Source organism: Chlamydomonas reinhardtii, chromosome 16, assembly GCF_000002595.2.
Source record: "Chlamydomonas reinhardtii strain CC-503 cw92 mt+ chromosome 16, whole genome shotgun sequence".
Lineage (NCBI taxonomy): Eukaryota > Viridiplantae > Chlorophyta > Chlorophyceae > Chlamydomonadales > Chlamydomonadaceae > Chlamydomonas > Chlamydomonas reinhardtii.
The window spans coordinates 2,466,669-2,492,706 of record NC_057019.1 but is presented as its reverse complement, the minus strand read 5'-3'; the positions used below and the strand labels follow the sequence as shown (position 1 = coordinate 2,492,706).

Sequence of the window (26,038 nt, the reverse complement as noted above, 5' to 3'; positions counted from 1 at the left end):
ATCAGCCCCCCTCCCATCGCATCCACGGCGCCGTCAGCCACTACAGCGCCGCCAATACGCGCCGATGCATCCAAACAATTGCAAACCCAAGCTCATAACCCCAGGGCCATGACAGGGCTTACACTGCTTACGCATACACGCACACAAGCATTCCTCCAGAGCCTCAGCCCCATCTCCATACAGTGAGCACACACACCCCACGGGCCCCGGCCCAGTCATCCCGGCATGGACTTGCCCGGGTGCCCTTTCACATTCCTACATCCTACAGCGATAGCTGTGGGCGTTTCAGCTATGCGCCAGCCTTACTCCTAATCTAACCTACGCGACGTCTCCTCTCCATTGCCGCTCCGCACGCGGAGCGTCCGTGCACTTCCCTTGCGGCGCCCACAAGTTGCTAAGCTGCTGCCATGGCTGCGGGCCACGCTGCGTCCAAGCGCCTCCACTTTACTTCAGGTGAGCGAAGATCTTAGGGGCGGCCTGTGGTAGTTGCAATGCAAGCCCGTCGGGCGTAAGCGAGTACATTTTGCCCGAGTAAGCGGCAGCACAGAGAGCTGGGGGGTGCTGCACACACGTGACTCGACCCGCCCCCCAGCCCCAGCCCCCAAACTTACGCAGTGGTCCACGCACTTCCAGAAATCAAAATACTGGCCCGAGCAGTGCGCTTGCCCCGTGGTGTCGTCCTTGATGCGCTCGGCGCAAGCCTGTTCCGGGAGAGCGAGAGGGCATGGTTGATTCCTCCTGTCGCGCTTTCCCGCTCGCTTGCATGGGTGCCACCACAACTGATATTGCAGCACCCATGCTAGCAGCGACTCCTAGCAACACATATGGACGCCAAAGCTCCCCCGATGCGACCGACCTTGTAGGCAGCCCACTCCTTCACGCAGTGAGGCTTGCAGTCCTCCTCAATCTGCATCCGATGGGAACATCATATTTAGGCACTCCGGCCGAGAACTGCTGCCCAGTCGCGGGTCTATTCGCGGTGATGGTCGACAAGCGCCGGCCTGCTGCCCCTCGCACCTGAGGCTTAGGATCGTCCTCCGTGTACTCAACCCTGCATCCGTGAATGCGAAACACCCGGTCAGCTAAACGAGCGAGGAAGAACGCCGTGGCTTTCGTGAAAGCAAACTAGACTCACATGATGCCAAGCCTCAGAGTAGAGCTCTAACAAACCTTCTAAAATAGCAACGCACTGCAGACAAGGATAGAGAAGCCAGCAGGCTGAAACTTGCTCCTCCCATGCAATTGAAACTTTCGCTAGTCATTAATCAGACGCTCAAGTAAAATTACGTTCCACTGACACCTGTAGGCTCACGTAGCGCACATCATATCACCACTAGGCCAGTGTTGTCCCAAAGATTCTTCTTCTTCTCGCCGCGACTGCTCGTGCGAGCACGCGCTGCAACCAAACATTACATTGGACCACCTTCAAAACAGCTTACATTGATAAAGGAGCTCTGGGGCAAACGAACTTGCACCATTTCTAGAGAGGTCTCAGGTCGCCGTCGGACAGGGCCCCGCGCGGGCCCTCGAACAGGAGCTCATAAGCAGCCATGGGGAAGAATCAAGGTCGGTGGTTGCCCCCAGCATGGCGCCAGGGTGGTACTGTGTGGGCGGCCTACGGAAACGACCCGAGCACACGCACGGCCCCCGGCACGCCCTGCCCCACCCGCCGATACCTGTCTGCCGCGTCGATGTCCCAGGAGCAGTGCACTACCTGCTTCCAAGTCTAGCCGCGTGTTGCGCTCACTCACAGTCGGATCTTTTACGCAGGCCACAAGCAGACGCAGCGCTCCCGCTACACGGGGGGCGACGGTGGCGGCACAGGCGACTACAATGATGGCATGAAGGACGTTTCGTTTCACACAGCCGAGTGGCACGCAGGTGCGGTGGGCAGTGCGAGCCACGAGGATCCGCAGAAAAGCAGCTGCGTTCTCTCAGGAGGGGCTCACTGCAGGGATGTAGACCTCCCGTGCAGTTGCCAGCGGTGCGGCGTTACGCCAACTCGCCAAGGCGCCAGCACGGGGCTTGGGCACCTCAACCCATCCCCTGACGCGATTGCGCACACTTGCAGCACGCACCCTTCACCTGCCCCGATTGCGCACACTTTGCAGCACGCACGCCTCACCTGATGCACCTGCACCGCACTTGCAGCACGCATCGCGAACCTGACGGTGGAGCGCATCGGGTGGGAGGAGTGGCGGTCAAAGCAGAAAGAGGCAAGTGGTTGGCTGGGGGGTATGGGGCGTACGGGCGTAGGGGTGGGTCACGGTGGCACGCAGACCTCTTGGACGGCTGCGGGGTTAGCCCCTCGAGCCCGAGTCGGGATCCCGTTTCGAGAATATGGCATGTCGTGAACAGGGGATGTCGCAAGCCGGGGGCGTCGCAACGCGAAGGTTTGTGTGACATGACAGCTCGTCCTCGTGTTTCTCACGTCTGCAGGCGGAGGGCAAGCTGGCGGCGGCGGCCGAGGAGGAGGAGCGCAAGATGCGTGAGTGCTGCGGGGTTGTGCGGGTCGCGCGGGGAGGGGGCTGGGCACTGGTGCGCAGTACGGGCAGTGCGCGCTGCAGGTGGGGGCCTGCCTACCTTGCAACGTGCCGAGGGGGCGCACAAGGGGACGGAGGGCAGGTGGCGCGGAACGCGCAGGCCGCGGCGACTGCCTGGAAAAAGGTGCATACCTCGCTTTGCCGCCCGCGCCTCCACACCTGCAACGTCTCACCTGCAGCGCCAGGTCTCCTCTATCCCCTGTCCCATCGCCGCCCCCCACCCCCACCCCCCAAATCCCAGGTGACTACCGGGCTCAGCTGGATGCTGATCGCAAGAAGCTGCTGGCGCGGGGTCGCAACCACGAGGACCTTGCCAAGGAGATCAAGGATGAGAAGAAGCGTGAGTGGGGCCGACCCGGGCGGTGGGGCGCAAAGGAGGGTGGGAGGATGGTGGGGGGAAGCGGGGAGGAGGAGAAGGCACCGGTGTTCGGGCGTCGTGTGACAGGACCGCGGGGCGAGGCGTTGGCGGCTATGAGGTTGGCGGTAGAAGGGATGAGGGGTGGGAATGGCGGCGCACTGTCTCGTGGTAGCCGTGCCGTGTGGTGTTGTGTGTGCTGTTGTCGACCTTTGTCGGCAGCCACGCATCGGTTTACCCGGCCACACTCCTGGTGTGTGTGCAGGGAAACGGAAAGAGAAGAAGAGCAAGAAGGAGAGCAAGGACAAGGACAAGAAGGTGCGGGCGTGTGCGTATGTGTGTGTACGTTCTCAGGTGCTGGCTGGGGCAGGCAGAGCCTGTACGCCTGCCTTTCACACGCGGTCGTGTGAACACAGCGGCTGCTGCGATGCTGTACTTCAGTACTGTACTACCGGACATGCACACCTTCGTCGTTTTACTGTCACCATTGCTTACGTACTGATGCCTGGCCGCTGGGTCTTCCTGTGCGCACAGAGCAAGAAGAGCAAGAAGTCAAAGAAGCGGCGGCGGAGTGACAGCGGCAGCAGCAGCAGCGACAGCAGCAGCGACAGCGACAGCGAGGGCAAGGGCGGCGAGGGCGAGCCCGGGGGAGAGGAGGACCCCAACAAGCCCATGCGCTTGTCAGACTGGCTTAAAATGTAATGTAGCAGCGCAGTTGGACTTAACACATGAACGCGTTTGGGGTTGGCAGAGGGTTGGGTTCAGTGGGGACAGAGTTGGGGCCTTGGGTGCGACTGTGATGTGGTTGAGGAGGCAGGGCACCTGCGGCTTGACGGGTGATTGTCAATTGGACTGACTTGATGGCAGTTGCAGCACTTGGCCAAGAGGTTGCGACGCGGGGGTGACCAAGGGCGGAGAGGACAGTCATGGAGCTTGTCAATCGGATTTATCCGCGGTGGCGCGGTGGGGAGCGGAGCGCAGGGTTGGGTTGGACACACAGGAGCTAGGGCAGGGCCAGGGGTGTGGTTAGGGTGCGGACGACACAGGCTGCCCAGGCAGCGGCATTGGTGGCATGACCAAGCCGAGAGAGGGGCGGGCACTGCAAGTACCGTACACGGTGTGAGAGTATTGAGCGAGTTGAGAGAGTGACCACCCCGCGAGAGTGTCCTGAGCTGTCACGACTGACAGAGAGCCTGAGAGGCGTGAACTGTTGAACACTGGCGCGTGGGGCGGACTCGGGCACGTTTGTTCGTGGGGAGCCATGCGTGAACTGCCTCGCACGGCTTATCAAGTGCCTGAAATTCTCTTCATCCACTTTTATTGTCCGTTCAGTCCATCACTGCTGATTCAGGGGCACCCCTGTGCTGATTCCATCCACGTGTCGCATACCACCGTTTGACGTTCAGATTGCCTGTCACTGCTAATTCTTAACTTGATGATGCTGCCCCAAGCGTAGGAGCACCCCTGACGAAGCGCCAGAGGGACTATAATCCTGTCTTGTACGATGTTTGCACTGTGCTTCGCACCGCTAGTGCAGCGTCATCCCCAATCGTGAGGCTGCTTTGCCACTCGCTCCAAGCTCTGCTATAGCCGCCCCCGGACGCCAGCTATTTGACCAGAGGCCGTTATCATCCTTAACAGAGCTCTCCGCTCTTGAGCCTGGAACACAACATTAGCATCCTGCCTATAGCCCTTCGCGCTTGCCGCTGTCAACTCCGCACACGTTTGCCCCTCCCCCACAACGGCCCGCCTACCGTATTCCTTTGCTCCACTCCTGCACGCCCAGCGTCCCTTGCTCCCGCTCCTCCGTTCCCCCACTCACCGCCTCACCGGCACTGCTCCCCACGAACGTGCGCCCCCTAACCCTCAGCCGTGCACTCGCGCCCCCAGCCCCGCCCTCCTGCTGCCTCCACTCCTCCTCTTCCTCCCACTTCCGATCCTCCTGCCGCTCTACACCAGCGCCAGCATGGACTGCCACATCATGTCCTTGATCACCCAGCGCGGCGGCAGCACCTTGCCCTCCGCCGTCACCACCGGGCTGCGCTCCTGCTGCAGCCCCCAGAAGTAGTACACGCGCTGGATGGTGTTGGCGTCGCCGTCCACCACGTTGCCAAACTTGTCGCGCGTGCACTTGAGCTGCTGGCAGTGGAACTGGGCGATGATGAAGGGGTCGTCGTCCATGAGCCGGACCTGCGGGGCGGGGAGGCGGAGGGTGGGAGTGAGATAGAGAGTGAGACGGAGAGGCGCACAGGGGAGGAGAGCAGGGGAGGAGCGAAGGGGAGGAGCGAAGGGCAGGAAGCGAGCAGGTGCTCATGGGGGGAACGTGCACCGCCATGAAGGGCCACAGCAAAATGACCTGATGACGGTGCATGTCATCTCAAGAAGACGTTCATCCCCCCCGCCCAGCAGTGCCCCGGCCTCAGGACACCATTGCAGGAGCAGGCTAACATACATGCAAGCAAATACGTGTAGCCGCCTTCCGCCCGCTCTTTTGCACCCACCTCAACAATCTCCACGTCGCCAATGAACAGAATGGACGGGTCCTCAAACAGGCCCTGCACAACACGCAGGCGGACAGGTTGAGGTTGGCGGCGTCAGCACTCAACAGGGGCCCCAGCGACTCCAAGCGATCGCATCCAGTCCCCAGCACACGACTCGCTGCCTTCCACGCACTGTAGCCACGATACAGCAGTCTGCCAAGCCCATGCGTGCGAGTCCTCCCTTCCACACCCTTCCCTTCCTCCTCGTCTGTTCTCCACGCCCCTTGATTCCCCTGCTGCCCGGCTGCGCCGAACCCAGCTGCCGCCCCGGCGCCTTGCCACCCCTGCGGCTTCCAGCGCCCGCACCTGCTCGTTGAAGTGCTTGAAGATACCCGCGAACCGCTCCATGAGCTCGGGGCCGCAGTGCTGAGACAGCGTATCCAGGTCGTGCTTCAGGAAGGCCTTGACCTGCGGGGCGAGCGTGGGGGAACGGCGTGGGCGTAAGGCGTGGGCGTGAGGAGCTGGCGATGACCGGTAGGCGGCGTACGGCCGGACATCCATCGGCGGGGATGCTTGGCGGAGTGTAAGACCGGGTAAGGGGCGCTGTCCGCTGTTGTCCACCGTGTTTGCCGCCGCTGCTGCTGTTACCGGCCTCTGTGCCAAGCGCCACTACCATGTTAGCCACCGACACCGGTATCCCGAGCCCTGCCATGCCATAGTGGGTGCCCGCTCGCACTTTTGCTGCACCTCACACATCCCCTTCAACTTCGACCGAGCCCATCCCTTTCAATCGTTCACTGCCTCTAGAATGCACTTTACTCCCCTTTGCAGCGTACACCTTTCGCTTCCCGCCCCTCCCTCCGTCCCTCTACCTCTCTCCCTCTCTCTCCCCCCTCCCTCCCCCACCCACCCGTTGCCCCTCCCTCCCCCTCCGCCTCTGCCCGCTCGCCCATGCCCTGTCGCTCACCACCACGGGTGCGTCCAGCTTTACCGACTGCACGAAGCGGTTCATGTCAAAGGCCTGGTCGCGCACACGGATCTCGCGCATGGCCCGGCTGGCCTCACTGCCCGTGAACATGCTGGACTTGAGCTCCTGCGGGGGGGAGGAGGAGGTGGTGTTGATGACAGTGGGTTTGGGGGTTGCGTGGGTGTTGAGACCCACACCACGAGACTTGGGCCCTACACGCACGACCGCCAGCACGCACGTGCCTCTGCGGAGACCCGCTCCTCTTACCCCACCCCTCGGGCCTGCCTGCTTCCACCTGCCCGCCTGCCCGGCCTGCCCCCCTTTGCCCCTGTCCTGCCTGCCCCATCTGCCCCACCTCCACTTTGTGCACCACGGGGTGGTCGGACGTCTCGTACTTGTCCTTCAGGTCCTCCACCAGCTCCTGGCCCTTCTTATAGGCGCTCGTGTCAGTCACCTGGGGGGCGGGGCACGGGGACACAGGGTGGGGACACAGGGTGGGGCGGCGAGGCGAGGCGAGGTGGTGGGTGGGTGAGTGCGGGGTGGGTTGACGTCATGGAGTTGGCCCAGGTAAGTTCAGCGCATCTTGACACACTCCGTAACTGCGCGCACTTCGCACCCACGCCAGGGACGGCGCAGCCCACGCTACTGTCACGGTCCCCCTCTCCAGCGGTCCAAACCCACTGCCGATGAACCAGCCGCCCGGCCCCTCAGTCGCTCCCTGCCGCCTTAAGCGCTCACCCACCCCGCCCACTACGCCCATCCACCTTGCCCACTACGCCGACCCAGGCCACCTCGCAAACCCCGGGTGCCCCGCACCTTAAGGTTTAGCAGGTTGGCCACGCCCGGAATGGTCCCCAGCTGCGAGGGAACAGACACAGAGTGTGCGAAACGCAGCGAGCTTCAGCGGCGGCGTGGAGTCGGCGTGCTGCAAAACACTGCGGCTGTCGTGTGCGTTGCCGCAACAAGACCGCCGCGTACGCGCCATCAAACCCCCTACCACGTCCCACACCCCAACGCGGTAGTAGCCCCGCGCTACTCCGTGCCCTCGGTGCTGACGCCCCGCCGGCACCGTGTGCAAGTCCGATGCCGCTCCTGGCCTGTGTGTCGGCCTTTGCTGTAGTGACGCCCCCCCCGTCCCTACTGGTGAAACTCCCGGACCGCCAACCGCTGCCACCATCGCTGTGGCAGCTCCAGGCGCGCCCGCCTACACGATGCTTTGCAGTGTTCCACGCTTGCCGACCTGCCGCAGCGGCAGCAGGCATCGCCAGCAATTCCAGGCGCTGCTCGGCAGTGTGCTTGCAGCTGCCCGGCAGCGCGTCCCGCCAGTCCGCCGAAGCGCCACCGTCTTGACTTCCCCCTGCCCTTGCTGCTGCTGGTGCTGCTGCCCTCGCGTCAGCACCACCTGACCACCTGCTGCTGGTGCTGCTGCTGGTGCTGCTGCTGGTGCTGCTGCTGGTGCTGCAAACAGCCCACGCTGCTACTGCATCGCCTGTAGCTGCAGTGAGCCTCACGCCGGCTCAGTCCGGGTGCCACGCGGCGTCTGCCAGCGTCCTCACCACCCTAAATCCTGGCCCCAGGGACCTACCCCGCGCCAGCCCTCCCCACCGCCACACCCTTTCCACATCCCCCAACCCGCCACCCTCTCTCACCTTCTCCGACACGCTGTTCCACACTTTCTGCCACCCCGTCGCCTGCTGCTTCGCCAGCACCAGCGCAGTGGGGCCGTCGTAGGTCGCGGCCGCCACCGGTCCCGTGTAGGCGCGGGTGGCTGACGTGATGTCCTGCGCCGGCAGCAGCGTCTCCCGCAGGTCCTGTGCTAGCGTCTGGATCAGGCGCTGGGCCGCCGGCTCCCCCCCGGCCCCGGCGCCCGCTCCGCCGGCAGCCCCGGCCGCGGCCCCGGCGGCAGCGCCGGCCTTGTTTTTAAGGTCCTCGAAGCCCGCCTTGAAGTTGTTGTAGAAGTTCTGCGCCTGCTGCTCGCTGCTGCTCGCACTCGAGCTCGCCTGCTCCTGCTGCTGCTGCGACTGCTGCTGGCCCGCCCCAGAGGTGCTGGCCTGCGCGTGCCGAAAGGTGTTGCGAGCGCAGCGAGCAACCGACGTATGTGAGGGTGGATGGGACATAAGGGTGCCCTGTGCCCCAGCGACCCGACGACAGCTGCATCACGTATATTGCACCCCAGGACATGTTTTGTGCGTACCTCGGACTTCTGGGGCTCGCTTAGAGCACTCCGGGAAGTCCAAATAGCCCTGCATCGCGTGGGTTTACGCGCGCACGCTTGTTACCGCGATGTCGAGATGCACAAGCTATATTGTGCAATCGCCTTGAGCTCAGGGCAATGCACGCGCTTGCGCACCTGGATGACCCAAGTGCCACGCCGAGCGGCTGCGCCAGAGCGAGCAGCGCTCGTTGCGTCTGCACGCTCGCGATCAAGGGCACCTGTATGCAATAAATATCCAGTTTGCACTCATTATGGCTCTGTCGGCTCGCTGAGCAGGTCACATCGGAAAGCCATCAAAGCGCACGCCCCTCGCGTTGCAACTCAGCGACGCACCAGCTCTCTCCCTAGTTGAGATGCCATTGTGAGCCAATTACTAAGAGGAGAAACCGATCAGAAGAAGCGCGCGCAGGCTTCCCGACACGGATGAATGATCCTCTCGTGAGTTGGGAAATGGTTCTCAGCTACCAGCAACTCCCAATCTACAGCTGTAAGCGAAAGGGACGACAAGCCCATCGGTGGCAGAGCAGTGGAGGAAAAACTTTACGTCGCGGACCCCATTGCAGTTTTGGATCCCAGCGAAGGCACCAGCCCCGACTTCCTGCGTTTCTCTACCCTATCAACATTTTCGTCTGCTTGGTTTATCATCTCACTGACTGGGCGCAGTAATGGACCTTCTAAATGGCTTGGTCAACCAAGCGACGACGTTCAAGCGACGCATGTAGAAGCTAGCTATCGCCACACAGAATGGCTGCGCCTCCACCGCCCTATCAGGGCATTCAAATGCCCGCATTTCCTGCTGGGCTGCCTCCGCCTAGCTTTCCTCCTCAGGCCGGGGGCTTCTACCAGGCGCAGCCCGCACCAGCCCCACAAGCGACAGCTCCGCAGCAGGCGCTGGCCCAAATGCAGCTGCAGCAACAACAGATGCAAATTATTCAGCAGCAGCCCGCCGAAGCGGCCCCGGCACCAGCGGGACAGCAACAGGCGCCCACCCGGTTGGAGGAAAACCGACCACCACCTCTGAGCACAAACCCAACGCCCGTGCGCCGGGGCCTCTTCAACTTCTTCCGGAGAGGTAGGGCCCCGCTTCATCAGTAATTTTGCTGCCACTTGCATCAGCCATGCCCCAGCTGACACGCGCACGGCCTGCTGCTCACGTAGGCAATACGAACGACGGTTCGCAACAGGCAGCCGGGGCGGCTGGCGCAGCCGCGGCCGGTGCCCCAGACCCCAACGACCCCGACGCAGCGGCGGCACAGCTGGGCCCCTCCGCGTCTCGCGCGGGATCTCAGGCGGGGTCACAGGGCGGGGCGCCGGGGGCCGGCACGGAGGGCGGTGCCGGCGCAGCCCCCGGCGCGGGCGGTCAGCCTCAGGGTCCGGGCATCATGCAGAAGGAGGAGCGGGACGCACTGCAGGTGGCCATGGTGTCCTACGACAACAGCTACAAGGTGCGTGCATTATTGCTGTGAGGTCGCTCGTGTTTGTGTTGGTAGGATAGGCAGGATGGGGCAGGATGGCGCCGTCGGGCGCAGGCGAGGCCGTGCGTGGGCACGCACGGACTGTGAACAGGTATGCATGCTAGCGGGGGAGCTTGGGTCCACCGCCCAAGAGACCACGCACATGTTTACCCTGCGCCCTCCCACCACCCCACCCTGCTCCTTGACACGTAAACAGCTACAAGAGGAGGCGCCGGCCGTCACCGCCGCCATCATCCTGCACTTCGACACCGGCCGCATCACGGGCGCGCCGGCGCCGCTGCCGTCTCGCCTGACGGCGCAGCACGAGGGCCGCTTCGCTCGTGAGGAGCTGGGTCTGTACCGGGAGAACCAGTGCGTGCTCAGCGAAAACTCCCTCAACAAGACGGAGCAGCGCATAGCCAAGGCGGCCACACTGGACAGGCGAGCAGCGGAGCAGCGGGCGGAAGGGGGGACGAAGAGGGGGCGGAAGAGATGCGATCAGATGGGGGTGGGTGGTCGGGGCGGGCGGAAGCGGCCGCAGAGCGAGTTTAGGGGGAGGGAAGGTTACGATGCATGCCCGCTGCAGCCTGCTTGTGTGCTCTAGTACACACATATTGATGGTACCCAACCCTGTCTTATCCTCTCGTTGCTAGGGCCTTGCTGGCGGAGATGGCTGGCGGCAACGCGGCTGCGGGCGGGCAGCAGGTGGCCATCATGGCTCAGCGGCAGGCGGTGCGGGCGCAGGAGGTGCAGACGCAGCAGCTGCAGGTGGGCGCACTCCCCACACTCACGGAGGAGCCGGAGGGGCAGGAGGGGCAGCTGGCGCAGCCGCCACTGGGGGAGCAGCCGCAGCAGTCTCCGCTGCCACCGGGCGCTGGCTCACCTCCGCACGGGCAGCAGCTGCAGCCGGGGCAACAGCCGCCCATGACGCCAGGAGGACCCACGCTCCCGATGCCGCCTGGGCCCGGTGGCTCGCCTCCCATCATGGCGGCGGCGCAGCTGCCGTTGTCGCCCGGGGCCGAGGCGGCGGCCATTGCCGCAGCCGGCGGCGCCCTCACGCCCGAGCAGCAGGCGGCGATGCAGCTGCACCACCAGCAGCAACAGCAGTTGGCGGCGCAGGGCATTCTGCCGCCTGGCGCGCAGGGCGACCCGGCTGCAATGGCGGCGATGATGGCGGCAGGAGGTGGCGGCGGCGGCGTTGATCCCATGGCGATGGCCGTGGCGGCTGCTGCTGCGGGCGCTCCGGCCACCACCGCCATTCAGGACCCGCTGTTTGCATACCAGTGGCTGGATGAGAACGGCCTGATGGTGTACGTGCCTGACCCTACCAAGGCGAGTGAGGCATTGGGGGGGATATCCGCCTGAGCCGACTGGGGTGGAACAGGGTTGAATGTGAAGAGGATTGGAGCTGGGATGTTTCCATTACTAGCGTTATGCCAGCCTCTGATGCCTGCTTCGCTTAATTCCGCTGCTTCCCGCCTTCCCCGCCTTCCCGCCCTCCTTGCCACCCCCCACCCCCCCAGCGCGACAAGGAGCGACCCGCCCGGCGCTATGACCAGGACAAGGAGATGACGCGGACGTATGTGCGGCGGCCGGTGGTGGACGCGGTGGCTGGCGCGGGCGGTCGTGGCGGTCGCGGCGAGTCGCGGCTGTACCGGCTGGACATCGAGCTGGGGCGGCTGGAGTTCGGGGTGCACCCCGCCATGAGCCAGGAGGACCTGCTGGTGAGAGGGGGGAGGAGAAAAGGGCTGGCGGGGGGTGGGTAGTTTATTTCAGAACCCAAAGCAAGCTGACCGGGGTAATTTGTCCCAAGCCTTAGCGGCCCCAGGGGTTTGATGATACAATACCCAGTAGGGGAGGTATGCCCGGGCCTCAGTGGTAGGTCCCAGAGGGACAGGAGGGCAGGAAGGTGCAATAGGGACGAGAGAGCCAAGATGGCGGCAGGGGGGCAGGCGTGATGGCCAAGAGTTGAAATGGCGAGGGGGGCGCGACGGGATGGTGTGAGGAGACAGGGTGGGAAAGGCAGGTCTACCTGTGCCTGTGTTGACCGCGGTGTGTGGGGCTGCGATCCGAGGTATATACTACTAAATGCCCGGTCACAAACCTTCCATGGTTTCTCGCCCAGGCTGCCCGGCTGATGGCCCTGTTCCGCGAGTACAAGAAGCGCGAGGCGGTGGGGCTGGTGCTGTTCTACGCCGGCCGCCTGGCCGCGCTGGAGGACAGCCTGCTGGGCGCGCGCGAGAAGCTGTTTGCGCTGCAGGCCACGGAGGCGGCCGCTGACGATGTGCTGGACGCATACGCACTGCTGGGCAAGATTGAGCGGGAGGTGGGTGCGCTCGAGGGGGGCGCTGGGGTGGGAGCGGGGTTGTGGATACCAGCCCAAACTTAACCAAGGGAAACCGGGGGAAGGGGTGACGAGTACCATACGAGAACTGGTGGGCTGAACTGCTTGATGGCGGGGCTCGCTATCTCCTGTAACGCACGGCTGCCGGCAACCACTGGGGGCCGCTGGGGCCGCTGGGGCCGCGCAGGTTGCGGAGCTGCGTCAGCTCAAGGAGGAGGAGGAGGCGCTGCTGACTCGCACCGTGCGAGCCATGGAGCGCCAGTTCGAGGCCCTGCGCGGCATTCGGCAGCAGCAGGGCTACGCGCTAACAAACCTGGAGCTCACGGTGCTCACACGCCCGCCGCTGGAGATGAGCTGGAAGCAGGTGGGCGGGAAGCCACCGGCGGTTGTGGTGGTGGTGGTGGTGGTGGTGGTGGTGGTGGTGGTGGGGGTGGTGGTGGTGGGGGTTGCGGATACCAGCCCAGACTAAGCCAAACCCGCCAAATAAGCGGAGCACAGGCATTGGGCGACAGATGCAGGCGATAGTACTTAGGGGAGGGGGCCGAGGCGTCTTGGGGGCAGGGAAAGGCAGGCATGGGCTGGCGCAGGTCACACAGCACGCGCCGTGGCGCGCCGACGGCTTCGTTGCATGGAGAAGGGCGCCAAGTTGTAAGGTTCGGTAATAGGGGCGTGCACACGCGCCCTAACCAACCGGCCAATGCCTTGTGCAGGGCGTGCTGACCCGTGAGCGGCTGGACGTGCTGCTGGTGACGGCGGAGCTGGAGGACATTGCGGGCCTGCCTCGCTTCCCGGACCCCCTGCCCGTGCCCGACCTGGCAGACTTGCCCCTGCCCCGAGTCAACGCCGCCGGGCTCCCCGCCGCCGCCGGGGGCGGCTTTCCCGGCGCCTTTTCGGGCGCCCCGGGCCCCTTCGGGGCGCCCCTGGCGGGCTATGGGGCGCTGATGTCGGGTGGGCAGTCGGCTGCGGCTGCGGCCATGGCGGCGGGGGAGGGCTACACGTTCCGGCTCCGGCGAGTGGAGTCCATGTGCGCCGCGCACAGCGCGCTGCTGGCGGAGGCGGTGGCGCGGCTGGATGCACTCAAGGTGAGGGCACGGACCCGTGTGTGTGTGTGTGTGTGTGTGTGTGTGTGTGTGTGTGTGTGTGTGTGTGTGTGTGTGTGTATGTGAGCGGGCGCCGGCGGGTGGAGAGTGCAGGGCGGGCGCTACCGTGCACCGCACCTGCCACCCACTGTCTCCCTCTGCGCCCCCACACCTCCGCCCCTGCCCCTCCGCATCACTCTCCCACCACGCCCTCCGCCTCTACCCGGCGCAGAACCGCCCCTCCGCCGACCCCGAGGACCCGGTGCTCAAGGCGCTGGAGGACCAGGTGGCGCTGCTGGGGCGGGCGCCGCGGCGTGTGGCCATGATGGCAGAGGACAGCCTGGAGCTGCAGCGCCGAGCCACCGAGATGGTCAAGGCGGGGCAGGTGGGTGGGCGGGCGGGCGGGGTTGTTTACACCATACCTCGAGAAAGCAAACTCTGCCCACCCTCTTCTGGCCACTGCCCACCGGCTGCTCACCCCTTCCGCCCTCTGCCTGGGGTGGTGATGTTTAGGCAGAGCGTGGGGCCAGTGGGTGAAGTGGCCAGGGAGTGGTCATGGTACGGCATGTGGGAGGGCCGAAAAGGGGGGAGGCCGAACAGCTGTGAGGGCAGAGACCTGCACCACACGGCACAAGCGGGGCTGTAGGGGCTGTAGGGGTTGTAGGGGTTGTAGGGGTTGTAGGGGTTGTAGGGGTTGTAGGGGTTGTAGGGGCAGCCAGCTAGCTCACCTGTCGCTGGGCCTTTACCCCTGCCCCTGTCCCCTGTTCCCTTTCCCTGCAGGTGCACGTGAGCCGTCTGCCGCACCTGGTGCCGGTGCTCACCATCAACCCCACCGGCGCTGCAGGGGGGCACCTGCCGCCCGCAGCCCAGCAGCAGCTGGCGTACATGCAGCTGCAGCAGCAGGGGCAGCAGCAGGGGCAGCAGATGGTCATGACGCCGCAGGGGCTGATGCCGGCGCCGGGGCAGCAGCAGCAGCAGCTGGGCCCGGGGCAGCAGCTGCCGGGAGCCGGGCCGCAGGGGCAGCACATGGGCGGGCCGATGGGCAATCAGCCCAAGACGGTGGGGAAACAGGGCAGCAAGGGCAGGTGCGTGCGGGTCGGGGCAGGCCGGGGTCGTGGGTTATGGACAGATGTCCGTTGCGGCAACGCCCGCGCCGCGCCAACCCCCTCAGTATATGGTATCTCACAACCTCACCGTCGCACTTGTGCAGGTACTACGTGAAGCTGTTCGTGAACCACAAGTTCGTGGACCAGTCGGATGTGGCCACACTGGCCGAGAACTTCTCGGGCGACTTCAAGGACCTGTTCAGGTGGGGACCGGTGCGGAGGAGGAAAGGGAGGGAGGGAGCAAGAAGCAGGAGGCGGGTGGGGGCTGGGCTGGCTGCTTGCCTGCAAGCCATGCGCGGCCAGGAGTGGCTACCCTCCTGCTGCCCCCCTTCTGCTGCCCCCGGGCGACGTTTCCTTCACTCTTGGGACCTATTTTGCTCGGGCACATTAACCTCCCCCCCCCACACGAATACACATGCGCAGCGTGCAAGTGAGCCACTTCCCCGAGTCCATCCTGGTGCAGCTGTATGAGCGACACGCGCTGAGGGACTACTTCGTGGCTCAGGTGGGGCGTGGCGAGCGGGCCATTTGTGGGTGCGGTCGTGTGTTGCAGGAACAACCGCGGGTTGCGGGTTTGGGTTTTGGGTTTCGGGGGTGAGGCGTGCTCTGTCCGGGGCGTTTGGCGGCAAGGCTGGACCCCATCTCAGCCGGATCGCGCCAAACTGCTGTCCCATTCCACCCAACCCTGACCCGCTCCACTCCCACCCCCACCCCAACCCCCACCCCGCGCAGGTATACGTGGCGGTGCCGGGCGTGTCCGGCACGCCACACGTGGACGCCACGCCGCGCCCCTACCAGTTCACCTCGCTCACCGCTTTCCGCACCCGCGGCCCCAACACCAGCAACCCCAACGGCGGCGGCCTGTCCGGCGCCATGCCGCTCATGCCCTCCGACACCGGCCGGCCCGACGGCGCGCCCGGCGCCTTCGCCACCGTGTTCCCCGCCGGCACGCTGTACGTGCGGTGCGGCTGGGTGTCGCAGCGGGTGGCGGCGGGCGCGAGCCTGGAGGAGAGGGTGGTGCCCAAGGCCATGACCACGTACGACAACCCGCTGGCGGACCGGGGGCGGGAGGAGGGGCCGCTGGGCACGTGGGCGGGGCAGCCGGGCAGCGGCGTGGTGGGCGCGCCGGACATTGAGAGCGGGCGCAGCCTCATGCCGCCGCTGCCGTCCGTGCCCGTGGACCGCATGCTGCGCCGCGCCGCGGAGCGCATCGGCGGCAAGGTGGGCCCGAGGAGTGTGTGTTGGGGGTGAGGCCAGCGTAGCGTTGATGGCTGCTTAGATACTGCACAGGTACTATCAGGAGTTGGGCACTGCGACGCCTTTGGCCGCACCTGAGAAAGGCGCCACCCGAGCAGGTGTCTCTGATTTCTTACTGGACATTGTGCTACCCCCCCCCCCCCCACACTCTCTCTCCCCTCCCCACCTCTCCCTACCCCTCTCCCCATTCCCTTTGTTTAGTCATGCTTGTAACTCCCCTCCCCTCCCCTCCCTTTCCCCCTGCCCTGCCTGCCCCCGCCCAGGCCAACCGCGCCCAGATCATGCGGTGGCTGGCGGACAACGTGATCGACCCCAACGACCCGCGCAACGCCCCGCTGCTGGAGCTGCTAAAGACGCACGAGGCCGCCAGCGGGGCGCTGGGCGACCTGTTCAGGCTGGACATATTCCCAGACGTGGCCATGAAGGTGGGCAGGGTGTGTGTGCGCGTGTGTGTGTGTGTGAGTGTGAGTGTGTGTGTGCGTGTGTGTGTGTGTGTGTGTGTGTGTGTGTGTGTGTGCGTGTGTGTGTGTGTGTGTTGGGGGGTGGTGGTGGTGGTGGGGGGGTATGTGCCCGAGCCCAACGAAAAGGTCCCAACTGTCAAGGAATCCTCGCTCAACCCGGAAATGCAGTGCGAGCTCGGGGCAGGGGGGGGGGGGTCTCACTGGGGTGGTTATGTGTCCGAGCCCAACGAAATGGGCCCCAAGGGAGGGAGGGGGGTCACTGGTGGTGGTGGGGGGGGGCGGCGGCGTAGTTGCGAAGGCGGGGATGCATGGGGGCGGCCAGGCTGGCGCATGCAGCGGGGGGTGGAGCCGCCGCATCGGCACTGTCGTTGTCGTACCCACAGCTGCGCCTGACACCTGGCACCTGGCACCTGGCACCTGCGCCTCATGCCCCCGCCCCCGCTCCCGCCCCCGCCCCCGCTCCCGCCCTCGCCCCCGCTCCCGCCCTCGCCCCCGCTCCCGCCCTGGTGCCAGGACGACCGTGTGGCGGACAAACGCATGAGTGTGCTGGCGCGGCGCTGGCAGGCCGGCATCTACCGCGCCCCCGACAAGAACCTGCTCAAGGGTGAGGCCGCGCCCACAGGGCAACACCACCGCGTGTGCGCGCGGGCTGGCGGTCATGATGCCAGCCACCCGGCCCTGGCACGGTCGTGGCCGTGTAGGGTCGTGGAAAGGCCGTGCAGTGGACTTTCCAATACCCTATCCCTTGCCCGACCACACCGTACCGCCCTCACCATTCCGTTCCCCTGCGTCTTGCGCCTCCGCCTCTCGCTGCCACATTCCGTCCCCATCATCGCTTGCAACTAGCGCCTCTGCTTGGTTTGGCTTGGTTTAGGTAGTTCGGGCTGGTATTCACAACCCCCCCCCCCTGCGCTGTCCTGCCCTCCCCACCTCCCCCCCTGCCCAGGCGTGCGCTCCGTGCCCCTGCGCGCCCCCCTGACCTCCGAGGAGACGTCGCAGCTGGACAGCCAGTACCTGGACCAGCTGGCGCTGCTGGAGGAGGCGGCGGACGGCACGCAGCTGGGGCTGGCGCGGGTCATGATGGCGCGGCACGAGAAGGCCATGCAGGTGCAGATCGGTGAGTAGGCGAGAGGGAGAGGGGGTTGCGGGGTAGTGGCGGGGTTGGTTGGGGGTGGTAGGGGTGGAGGGGTTGGTGGGATGGGGTGGGGTGATGGTGGGATGGGTTGGGTTGGGTTGGGCGGGATGGGTTGGGGTGGCGAGGGATGGGTTGCGTGGGTGCGAGGGGAGGGGGAGGGGGGCGGAGCGAAGCATGCCAACAGTGCGCATCTAGTGCGTTGAACCTGTCGGACATGGGCGGCGGGCTTCTAGCACCTCACTCACATCCCTCCCTGCCCGCCCCAGCCGCCGTCCTAACTTCCCCGCCCCCCTCTCTTCCCTCTTCCCCCCTGTCTCCCAAAGGCGCTCGGCTGACCAACGCAATCAAGGAGCGCGAGGAGCGCATCCGCGCCTTCGCCATCCGAGTGCGCGCCGCCGCGGCCCGGCTGGCGGGCGGCCGAACCATGGCCCGCCGCTTCCGGACCGAGGACGTGGTGAACGACGCGCCGCTGCCGCAGTTCAAGCTGGAGCTGGGGGCCATTGCGCAGCTGCTGGCGCCGCGGCGGCCGCTCAAGAGGTCCAAGAAGCTGGTGAGAAGCGGGGGCGGGGGCGGGGGGTGGTGGTGGTGCTGGGTTGCTTGGTAGAAGGAAGCTTGAGAAAGGCGCGCAGGGGTAGGGCGGAGTAGAGTTGGGGCGGTGGGGAGGGGATGGGGCCGCTTCGCGGCGCCTGGTCTGCGGGTGCCCACGCCCTCTTGTCACGTCTCGAGCTATGCCCAGCAACCAAAATGCCGTGCACCTCTTGCACGCCTGTTGCGACCCTCCACACGCCTCCACACCCCAACATGGCTCCGCAAATCATCCTTGTGCCCCCAGGTCAAGTCGCTGATGACGTCGGTGCCGCGCGAGACGCAGCTCATGGTCACCATACAGCGCGCAGCCAGCCTGCCCGCGCGCATGGCCAGATCGGCCGTGGGCGGCACAGACGACAAGCGGCTGCGACGCGGCGCGGGCGTGGACCGGCGGAGAGGCGGGCGGGCGGGCGGCGACGGCGGCGACGAGGGCGGAGGCGGTGGCGGCGGCCTGCCGTCGGGGGCGCCGGACCGGCTGTCACAGCAGCGCAACTGCTTTGTGGAGGTGGGGCGGCAGAGTCATGATGAGCTGCTAACGCTCGTAAGCGCTGCGCCCAAAACCCGTCCATCAGAGCTCCTCCTCCTCCTTCTCCCGCACCTCCACCTTCTCCTCCTAACCCCTTTTTGACGCTCCTTCTCCCGACTCCCTCGCCTCTGCTCACCCCTGTTTGTTGCAGGTGCGCTTCCGCAGCCTGTCGCAGCGCACCATCGCCGTGCCGGGCGAGTTCCCCATCTTCAACGAGGAGGTGGGGCAGGGGAGAGCGGCGGGGGCGCGGGGGGGGGGATTGTTATTAACAGCCCAGACTAACCCAGAACCAACGAAAGCGAGCGGAGCACAAGCAGAGGTCTTAGTTGCAAGCGATAATACTTGTGGGATGTGGGCCGAGGCGTCGTGGAGCAGCAGGGCGAGCGGCGCCGGCGATAAATGGGGAATGGGGCAGTTGACGGGGTGGCGATGCTTAGAGCGGTCGCCCATGCTTGCATGTTGGTGGGCTCCAAGTGGGCGCGGCCCGCCTCTGTTTGGTCAGGAGTGGGCACAGGTGCCGAGTGCCAACCCCTCCCTTCTCGTTCATCCCTTGGGTGCACTTCCTGATGCGGATGGAGCACTCCCTCCCTGCCCTCCCTCCCTCCCTGCCCTCCCTCTGCCCCTTCCCTGCTCCCCATGCCTCCCCCCGTTGGGCTCGGGCACACACCCCCTACCCCCCTATCATGCATTTTACCCCCCACCCCAACCTTCAGTTCTCCTTGCCGCGCGACTGTTTCCTTACGGGATAGGTCCAACGTGAACCCCCCACCCCACCCCCCAACACACACACACACACACACACAGATCGACCTGGACGTGTTCCGGGACGACGGCCGCGACACGCAGCAGGCCGGCCCCGAGGACGGCTCGGCGCTGGAGCCGTCCCCCAGCGCGCTGCAGGAGAACTCCGACCTCATCACCTTCAACGTGTTCGATGAGATCATCGTGGAGCCCTCAGAGCCAATTACGCTGCGCAGGAGGTGGGCGGCGGGGGTGGGCGGGCAGGCGGCGATGGGCTCGAGGGGGCGAGGGGCGATTGCCACTCAGCCGCTGTCACCCGCATGCCCTGTCACCCCACGCTGTTGCCAGCCTCTTGGTGTGCTGTCCCTAACCTGTGCTCCCTATTATCTGTGCTGCCCCTCAGTCGGTTCCATGTTTAAAACAAGCCAGTCGCGTGAACGGCTACACCTCCCTGCCCCCACCTCGCACCTCACCCCTCCACGCAGGGACGCGGAGATCAGCGACCCGGTGCGTCTGCCGGAGCGCGAGCGGCGCTTCCTGGGCTGCGTGCGGGTGCCGCTGAGCGCCGTGTACCAGATGCAGGTGCTGGAGGGCACCTTCAAGCTGGAGGCGCCGCCAGTGGTGCTGGGATACGTGCAGGTGCGAGGGCCGTGGGGGGGGGGCCGGCCTAGGAAGCAGCTGGCTGGCAGAGATGTACGTGTGTGTCAGAGAACAAAGGGAATCAAAGCACGCCGGACCGTGTGTGTGCGTGTTTGTGTGGGACGGGGTAACGGAGGTAACGGCGGAAGGCGCCTCGCCGCTGCAATCTGCCGTCGCAGTCACTTCAACTCCAGCCCCTCGTTCTCCCCACGCCTCCTCCCCTTCTGCCTGTGCCCCCACAGACCAGCCAGCGGCCCAGCACCGTCAGCATCTACATGACGCTGCGGCCGCGGCTGGCCGCCCCCGCCGGTGAGATGGACGAGCGCATCACCTCGGGCGAGCAAGAGCAGGTCAACCGGCACGCACAACGGTGGCGGGCGGCGCTGCTGGGGCGGGCCGAGTGCCGCTCGCGAGTCATCAAGGTGTGGCGGCGGGGACAGCTGGGAGGAGGGGAAGAGGGGAGGGCGGAGTCGGTCCAGGGAGGGATCCTGGCAACGCTATATGACGGGTGGTGTGGGGGGTAACTTGCTGATGCATGCGTGTGATTTCATACACGTGCATCTCATCCGTGTCCCTGTCCTTCGCAACACGGCGTTCCTCCTCTGCCCATTTCCTTGTGGTCCCAGGTGATGGCTGTAGACGCAGACGGCGCGGCGGTGCTGGTGTGCCGCTACGTGGCGCCCACACTGCTGCCGCCCTCGCTGGCCGTGAACGTGGCGGCGGGCGGCGCGGCGGTGGCGGCGGGCGGGGTGGAGATGCTCATGCTCAAGCTGGCCAGATTCGTGGCGCACGTGAGTGCCGTACGTGTGTATGCATGCGTACCGTATGCGTGTGGTCGCGTTGAGGTTGTCACGGACACGTGCACCCACACGCCTCGCACACAACTTGGCCATGCCAGGTACTCCCGTGTTGCGCTGCGTCACGCTACTCCCTGCCTCCCCGGATCGTTGGGCTGGGGCAAGTGCCCGTGTTCCCTCACCTTCCTAGCCCCCGCCCTCCTTCAGCCTCCTTACTAGCCTCCTCCACCCCCGCCTCCGCCCCCCTCCTGCTATACTAACGTCCCTGGCTACGCCTTCACTTCTTCAATGATGATGATTGTAAACCCGCTCCCCTCCCCCGCCCCCCAACCCCAGGTGCCGTACATGGAGGACAGCGGCCTGCACAAGCGGCGCAACGACATCTGGACCAGCAGCAGCGAGCTGCTGCACCTGGCGGGCGGCGACTTCGAGGAGCACGCCCACCTGCTGGCGGGCTACTTCCTGCAGCTGGGGCTGCAGGTGGGTGGGCGGCTGCAAGGAGGGCTGGGGGGGGGGGGGGTGGAGGGCGGGGCGGAGGGAGGGGTGGAGGGAGGGGTGCAGGGAGGGGTGGAGGGAGGGGCGGAGGGAGGGGCGGAGGGAGGCGTGGAGGTGAGATGGCGCGCAGGGAGCGAGGTGGCGTAGGGACGGCGGCAGGGTGGGCGTGGGGGTGGAAAGGAGTGCCGAGGCAGCCACCAGCACGTCGTGCATGTTACGACAGCGCCTCCCCCCTCCCCGCCTCTCAGCACTCGCCGGCTCCCGTCAGCGCCCGCTCCGTCCTGCTCACTCGCGCCCGTCCTGCCTGTCCCCTCCCCCTCCCGGCGCCACACCTGCCAGGCGTTCGTGGTGGCCGGCACGTCGCTGTGCGGCGCTCGCAGCATGTTCGTGCTCACCACCGGCCAGGCCGCCGCACCGCCGGGGCAGCCGCAGGCGCCGCCGCCGCCCCTGCATCTGAACGCGGAGCTGCTGCGGCTGTGGAACCCCATCACCGGCAGCGTGGTGTCGGTGAAGGACCCCACCGGGGAAATGCGCGAGGTGGGGGGAGCCGGGGCGCGGGTATTGGTTTGCACTGGGGTGGGGTGGCTAGTTGGCCGGCGGTTGCGGCCACGGTGCATATGACGGCACCTTGTCTGTAGGGCCTCTGTGTCCTTGGCTCATGCCTGCCCCACCTTCGCAACTACGGTAGCGTATGCAACATATTAGAAGAACCCACCTCGCCCACGTACCCGCACCCCCAGGTGGGCCAGCTGTACGACGGCTCCAACATCTGGGCCAACACGCAGCCCACGGGGCGGCCGTGGGAGATGAACTGGAACCTCACCAGCGGCCGCGACTGGGTGCCCTTCTTCGGGGCACAGCTGCCCCCGCGAGAGATCGCCACCATACAGGCGAGACTGCGACGCTCATGCGCTCGCTGCCGCTATGCGTAATGCCGGAATGCACTGGCAGGGACAAGGAGCCTAGGCAAGCACTGCGCCCGCCGTGTCAAAACCCGCACACGCACACTATCCCACAGACAACGCCGCTGTACGAGGAGCTTGAGAAGCAGTTCTATGAGGAGCTGGAGGGGCGCGTGGAGAAAAAGGTGGAGGAGGCCCTCAGCCGTAAGTCACGGCGGGCGTGGGCGTGGGGGGTTGTAAATTCCAGCCCAAACTAAGGGCGGGGGTGGCGAGCGTGTGAAGTGGAGGAAATCAAGATCATGTCCGTTCACACGTACTGAATCCCGCCCTCGCTTGCCCTCCCTTGCCCTCCCTTGTTCTCACGCGCCCACAGAGGCTCGTGCCGCGGGCGCCTTCGTGACCAAGCCCGACAACAGGGTGTCCCGACTGCTGAAGAACCTGCTGAGGGAGATGCCCAAGGTGCGTGGCGCGCGGGAGGCTGCACAGCCTGGCCTGCGCGATGCATGGCTGCGCGGCCGTGCTTGCGTTAGCACGTGTGGACTTGTGCTTGGCGTGGGGTGTTGACGGCGCGGCGTACACGCATGCGCGCGTCAGCGAGTCTCCGCGCTCTTGCCACCGCCCGACGCGCCCCAACACTCGTCCTCATGCCTCACCCGCGGCCCGCACCTCCCACAGACCAGCGAGGCCATCGCGGCCGCCTCTCTGGCCGCCAGCGCGGCGCTGGCGGAGGCGGCGGGCAAGGGGCCGCTGGAGGCGCCGCAGCACTTGGGCGAGCGACACAACCTCATCACCGGCCTGCAGGTGGGTGGGGCAGTTCTTCCCGGAGTAATCCAAGCATCACCAGGAACCCAGCAACCCCCCCCCCCAATTAATCATGAATGTAACCCCCCAGTCCGATCCAGCCCGGCCTATAGAGCACAGAGGAGGTAGGGCGCTGTTGCACGCGGAGTTGGCCGGGTCGTGGGCGGCATGGCTTCGCCTGATACGCCACATGGGAATGATATGCACCGCAGCCGCCCGGGCCTCGCGCTCCTCGGCCCTGGCCACGAGTCCGTAGCAGCACGCACGCTCACACACGACAGTTCTTCGCTTCCCTGAACACCCGCGCTATCTTCCATTCCGAGCCGCCACTGCTGCTGCGCCGCGTCGCCGGTGCCGGCCTGGCCCCTGCTGCTCCTGCTCCCGCAGGCCAGCCACAACGAGCGCATCCGGCGCGAGTCCAAGGCCGAGGCGGTACACGGCCACGTGCTTGCGCTGCCCTTCAGCGACTCCTACCTGGAGGCGGTGGCGGACGCAGTACTCAACACGGGTGCGCGAGGGGCGGGGTGGGGGTTGGGGCTGTAAAGACCAGCCCAAACCAAACCAAGCCAAGCCAAGTGGGGGGAGGTTAGCCGTCTGTGAACGACTTTGGTATGAAATCGCATGGGCGTATACGGTATGCCCAAGCCCAAGGATAAGGGGGCAGGGCAGCGGATCGGGCGGGGCGGTAGGCGGCGGACGCTGTGCGTTGAGGGGACGGTGGGGAGCCAAGGGGGACAAGTGAAATTGAGGCTGGGCCGCGCTGCACAGGGAGTTGGCTGGAGGTAGCGGCGCCGAGAGAGTCGCAAGGATGTATGACTGCACGAGCAAGCAGGGGTGCTGCATGCCTGTGGATTTCGGTCGTGCGGCGCTACCTAGCTAGCTTCCTCGCTCACTCAAGCATCTGTTTCCCTCCGTATGCTGACCGCCGCGGCGCCGCATGATGGCCTGCAGGCATCCACCGGATTGCGGACGAGCGGGTGAAGTTCAGCACCGCCGTGTTCGTGGAGCCGCTGGGCGCGTCCTTCGTGTGCTGCGTCTGGATCTATGTGGCGGCGATTCGCTCGTGATGATGACGTGGCTGGGCGGCTGCAAACAGCCTGCCCTTCGCGACCTTCGGTTTGGCATCAACGTGCCAGCTGGTGCTTGTGCTTATCAGGGGAGCGAGGTTCTCATGCTCGTGAGCTCGTGAGCAATTGATGTGATCACGTCCTACGGCGACAATTGCCGGGCCATCTGATTCGTGGGAGGCAAGCAATGGCTACGGGATCGGGGGCGGGGTGCTAATAAGGTGTCTTGCATGGGCGTGCATGCATGCGGATGCAAGTGTGTACCGGTTGCAAGCTGGGTCGGCACTGTCAAACGCTACACCTGCTGCGTCGGGTGCACTATTAGTAATGGCGGTCTGATTCGGGTCGTGCGGATGCACTGCTGTGTCGTGTGCCCTCTGTGACGTTGTAGTCTTATAGATAGTGGACACGTGGAGTTTAAAACACGACCGCCTTTATCGGCGCCTCGGTGCACACTCCGGCGGCATAGACGGGCAGAGGCTGCCTTGTTGCTTGCGTTGCTTCATGACGTCAGCAGTCGCTCGAGACCTCGTTCGTGACTACCGCTGTGCGGCCCGGTGTCTTGGAGCACGAATGCGACGCGCGGCACCAGACATTCAAGTTGTTGGCAATAATGGTCCTGCTAGCGGCTTGGGTACGGCCCGATGGGCTTCTTTTGGTGAGCCTGGCGCATGCACATGCACGAGACGCGTTACCGTATATGTGTGGTGTATAATTGGATTCCGGTGGCCGGTCTTTCTTAGCTCTTTGGCGCCAGCCATGCTCCTCACGTGGTAATGTCGTCACACAGCGCCAGTCCACCCTGAATGGGTCGGCCACACCACACCGCATACAGCTGACACAGCTGATGCTGCATATGCACACATCTGGGTCGCTGCCGGGCGGTAGCTAGCAGCACGTCCAGCAGCTCTAGACACAGAAGAATTCGTGGGTGGCTCGCTCAGAAAGTCGAGTGGGCACACGCACAGTGATGCGAACTACCAGACTGGGAGCCTATTTGTGTATGTGATCTAAGTGCGAGAAGTTTCGTCGGCGGTTTCGTGGGGACACCCAGGGCCAGGGGAAAGCTGTATGTGTGGCCACGTGCGTGGGTGGCAGACACAGAACGGTGCATGCGGGCGTGGCTCACACAGAAAGTTGCGTGGGCACAGGTATCAATGACGGAAGTGCTCATGTTTATACGTGCTCAGAGCAAGGCAAAGACGCTTCATTCTGCGTCAGTTTGGCGGTGGCCAACTGGCCATGCTGGGCATGGCCGCCAGCGCAGGCCAGCCATCAGTGAGGTCCATAAATACGTCCAGAACGGGCCACATCCCTTTCTTGGTTCCACGCAGACCATATGTAGCCATGCATGCCCATTATACACAGCCGCGCGATTGCCCACTTACTGCAGTGCACCTGAAGCCCCAGGATGTGCACGTGTGTGCGGTTTGTACGGGAGAGGACGGAGCTGCGGCGGCGGGCGACACAGGGAGCTGCGAGAGTGGGCAGTTGGGCACAGGCACAGGCACGCACACAGAGCGGCAACGTGTTTAGAGAGTTAGACACAGGCACCAAGGCAATGGGCAGGCACAGGCACAGAGGCACAGGCACAGAGAGTTGCGGAACCGACCCCCCCCCCATCCACTTTGGAGGCCGAAAGCCTTTGTCCAAGCTTGAAGGCCCTGGCGGAGTGGCATAGACTTACATTTGCTATTCCGTATTGTAGAAGAAGATGCGACAGAAAAACATCAGCCGGAGTGCGAAGCGGCTTCGCGTGGCGGCCACGGCGGCGGTGGCGCAGGACCTGGCGGCGGCGCAGGGCCTGGGCCCAGCAGTGGCGGCGTGCATGTGCGTAGCAGAGGAGGCGGCAGGCAAGGCTACGTGGAGCAGGAGAGCGCGACGCCGCCCGAGAAGAGGCGCCAGCGCGCAGGTTGACGCCTGCCGATGTCTGGTTTGCAGTCTTTGCTGGCGAGCATCTCGTGGCACGGTAGGTGTGTGATTGTCCCGTGCCAGCGGAACCTTACCAGTCACTGTTGCAGTCATTCCCTGCGTGATGCGGCGTGGTGTGGAAACCGACCCCAGCTGTCTCCGGGAGATGAGGCCT

General features: G+C 65.3%; 3 protein-coding genes across 3 annotated transcripts; 2 read left to right on the top strand and 1 right to left on the bottom strand.

The window, feature by feature from the left end:
• Positions 1-1,358: 1,358 nt before the first annotated feature.
• CHLRE_16g660850v5 (uncharacterized protein) lies at positions 1,359-4,205 on the top strand. The gene is made up of 7 exons (XM_043070986.1): positions 1,359-1,566; positions 1,771-1,881; positions 2,152-2,216; positions 2,440-2,488; positions 2,785-2,883; positions 3,164-3,216; positions 3,433-4,205. Exons 1-7 carry the CDS (start codon positions 1,551-1,553, stop codon positions 3,598-3,600), a joined length of 561 nt encoding a protein of 186 aa, XP_042915628.1. The 5' UTR covers positions 1,359-1,550; the 3' UTR covers positions 3,601-4,205.
• Position 4,206: 1 nt separating this feature from the next.
• Positions 4,207-9,058, bottom strand: CHLRE_16g660800v5 (uncharacterized protein). Its single transcript, XM_001697811.2, has 10 exons — positions 8,894-9,058; positions 8,696-8,778; positions 8,540-8,588; positions 7,995-8,396; positions 7,162-7,203; positions 6,701-6,799; positions 6,346-6,471; positions 5,745-5,846; positions 5,400-5,453; positions 4,207-5,088 (listed from the first exon to the last, which is right to left on the bottom strand). The coding sequence occupies exons 1-10, from the start codon at positions 8,918-8,920 to the stop codon at positions 4,849-4,851; spliced, it is 1,224 nt and encodes a 407-aa protein (XP_001697863.2). The 5' UTR covers positions 8,921-9,058; the 3' UTR covers positions 4,207-4,848.
• A 150-nt stretch (positions 9,059-9,208) lies between these two features.
• Positions 9,209-25,314, top strand: CHLRE_16g660750v5 (uncharacterized protein). Its single transcript, XM_043070985.1, has 31 exons — positions 9,209-9,632; positions 9,719-10,005; positions 10,232-10,455; positions 10,668-11,346; positions 11,538-11,738; positions 12,140-12,340; positions 12,546-12,722; positions 13,069-13,440; positions 13,670-13,822; positions 14,218-14,522; positions 14,648-14,746; positions 14,967-15,048; positions 15,276-15,764; positions 16,064-16,225; positions 16,775-16,865; positions 17,208-17,378; positions 17,720-17,946; positions 18,229-18,489; positions 18,662-18,730; positions 19,315-19,490; positions 19,737-19,890; positions 20,133-20,312; positions 20,517-20,681; positions 21,024-21,167; positions 21,522-21,719; positions 21,923-22,072; positions 22,201-22,288; positions 22,458-22,543; positions 22,760-22,885; positions 23,273-23,393; positions 23,837-25,314. Exons 1-31 carry the CDS (start codon positions 9,305-9,307, stop codon positions 23,950-23,952), a joined length of 6,282 nt encoding a protein of 2,093 aa, XP_042915627.1. The 5' UTR covers positions 9,209-9,304; the 3' UTR covers positions 23,953-25,314.
• The last annotated feature ends 724 nt before the right edge of the window (positions 25,315-26,038 follow it).

What these genes read in the sequence shown, in the direction of transcription:
- CHLRE_16g660850v5 (XM_043070986.1), top strand. An exon ending in GGAGGAGGAGCGCAAGATGC is followed by an intron (nt 2,489 to 2,784) that starts GTGAGTGCTGCG and finishes CCCAAATCCCAG; the next exon opens with GTGACTACCGGGCTCAGCTG. An exon ending in GCAAGGACAAGGACAAGAAG is followed by an intron (nt 3,217 to 3,432) that starts GTGCGGGCGTGT and finishes CTGTGCGCACAG; the next exon opens with AGCAAGAAGAGCAAGAAGTC.
- CHLRE_16g660800v5 (XM_001697811.2), bottom strand. Translation starts at nt 8,920, where the DNA reads ATGGCATCTCAACTAGGGAGAGAGCTG. An exon ending in GGAACAGCGTGTCGGAGAAG is followed by an intron (nt 7,204 to 7,994) that starts GTGAGAGAGGGT and finishes GTTCCCTCGCAG; the next exon opens with CTGGGGACCATTCCGGGCGT. An exon ending in GCGACGTGGAGATTGTTGAG is followed by an intron (nt 5,089 to 5,399) that starts GTGGGTGCAAAA and finishes CCCGCCCCGCAG; the next exon opens with GTCCGGCTCATGGACGACGA.
- CHLRE_16g660750v5 (XM_043070985.1), top strand. Translation starts at nt 9,305, where the DNA reads ATGGCTGCGCCTCCACCGCCCTATCAGGGCATTCAAATGCCCGCATTT. An exon ending in TGGGCAAGATTGAGCGGGAG is followed by an intron (nt 12,341 to 12,545) that starts GTGGGTGCGCTC and finishes GGGGCCGCGCAG; the next exon opens with GTTGCGGAGCTGCGTCAGCT. An exon ending in CCAATTACGCTGCGCAGGAG is followed by an intron (nt 19,491 to 19,736) that starts GTGGGCGGCGGG and finishes CCCTCCACGCAG; the next exon opens with GGACGCGGAGATCAGCGACC.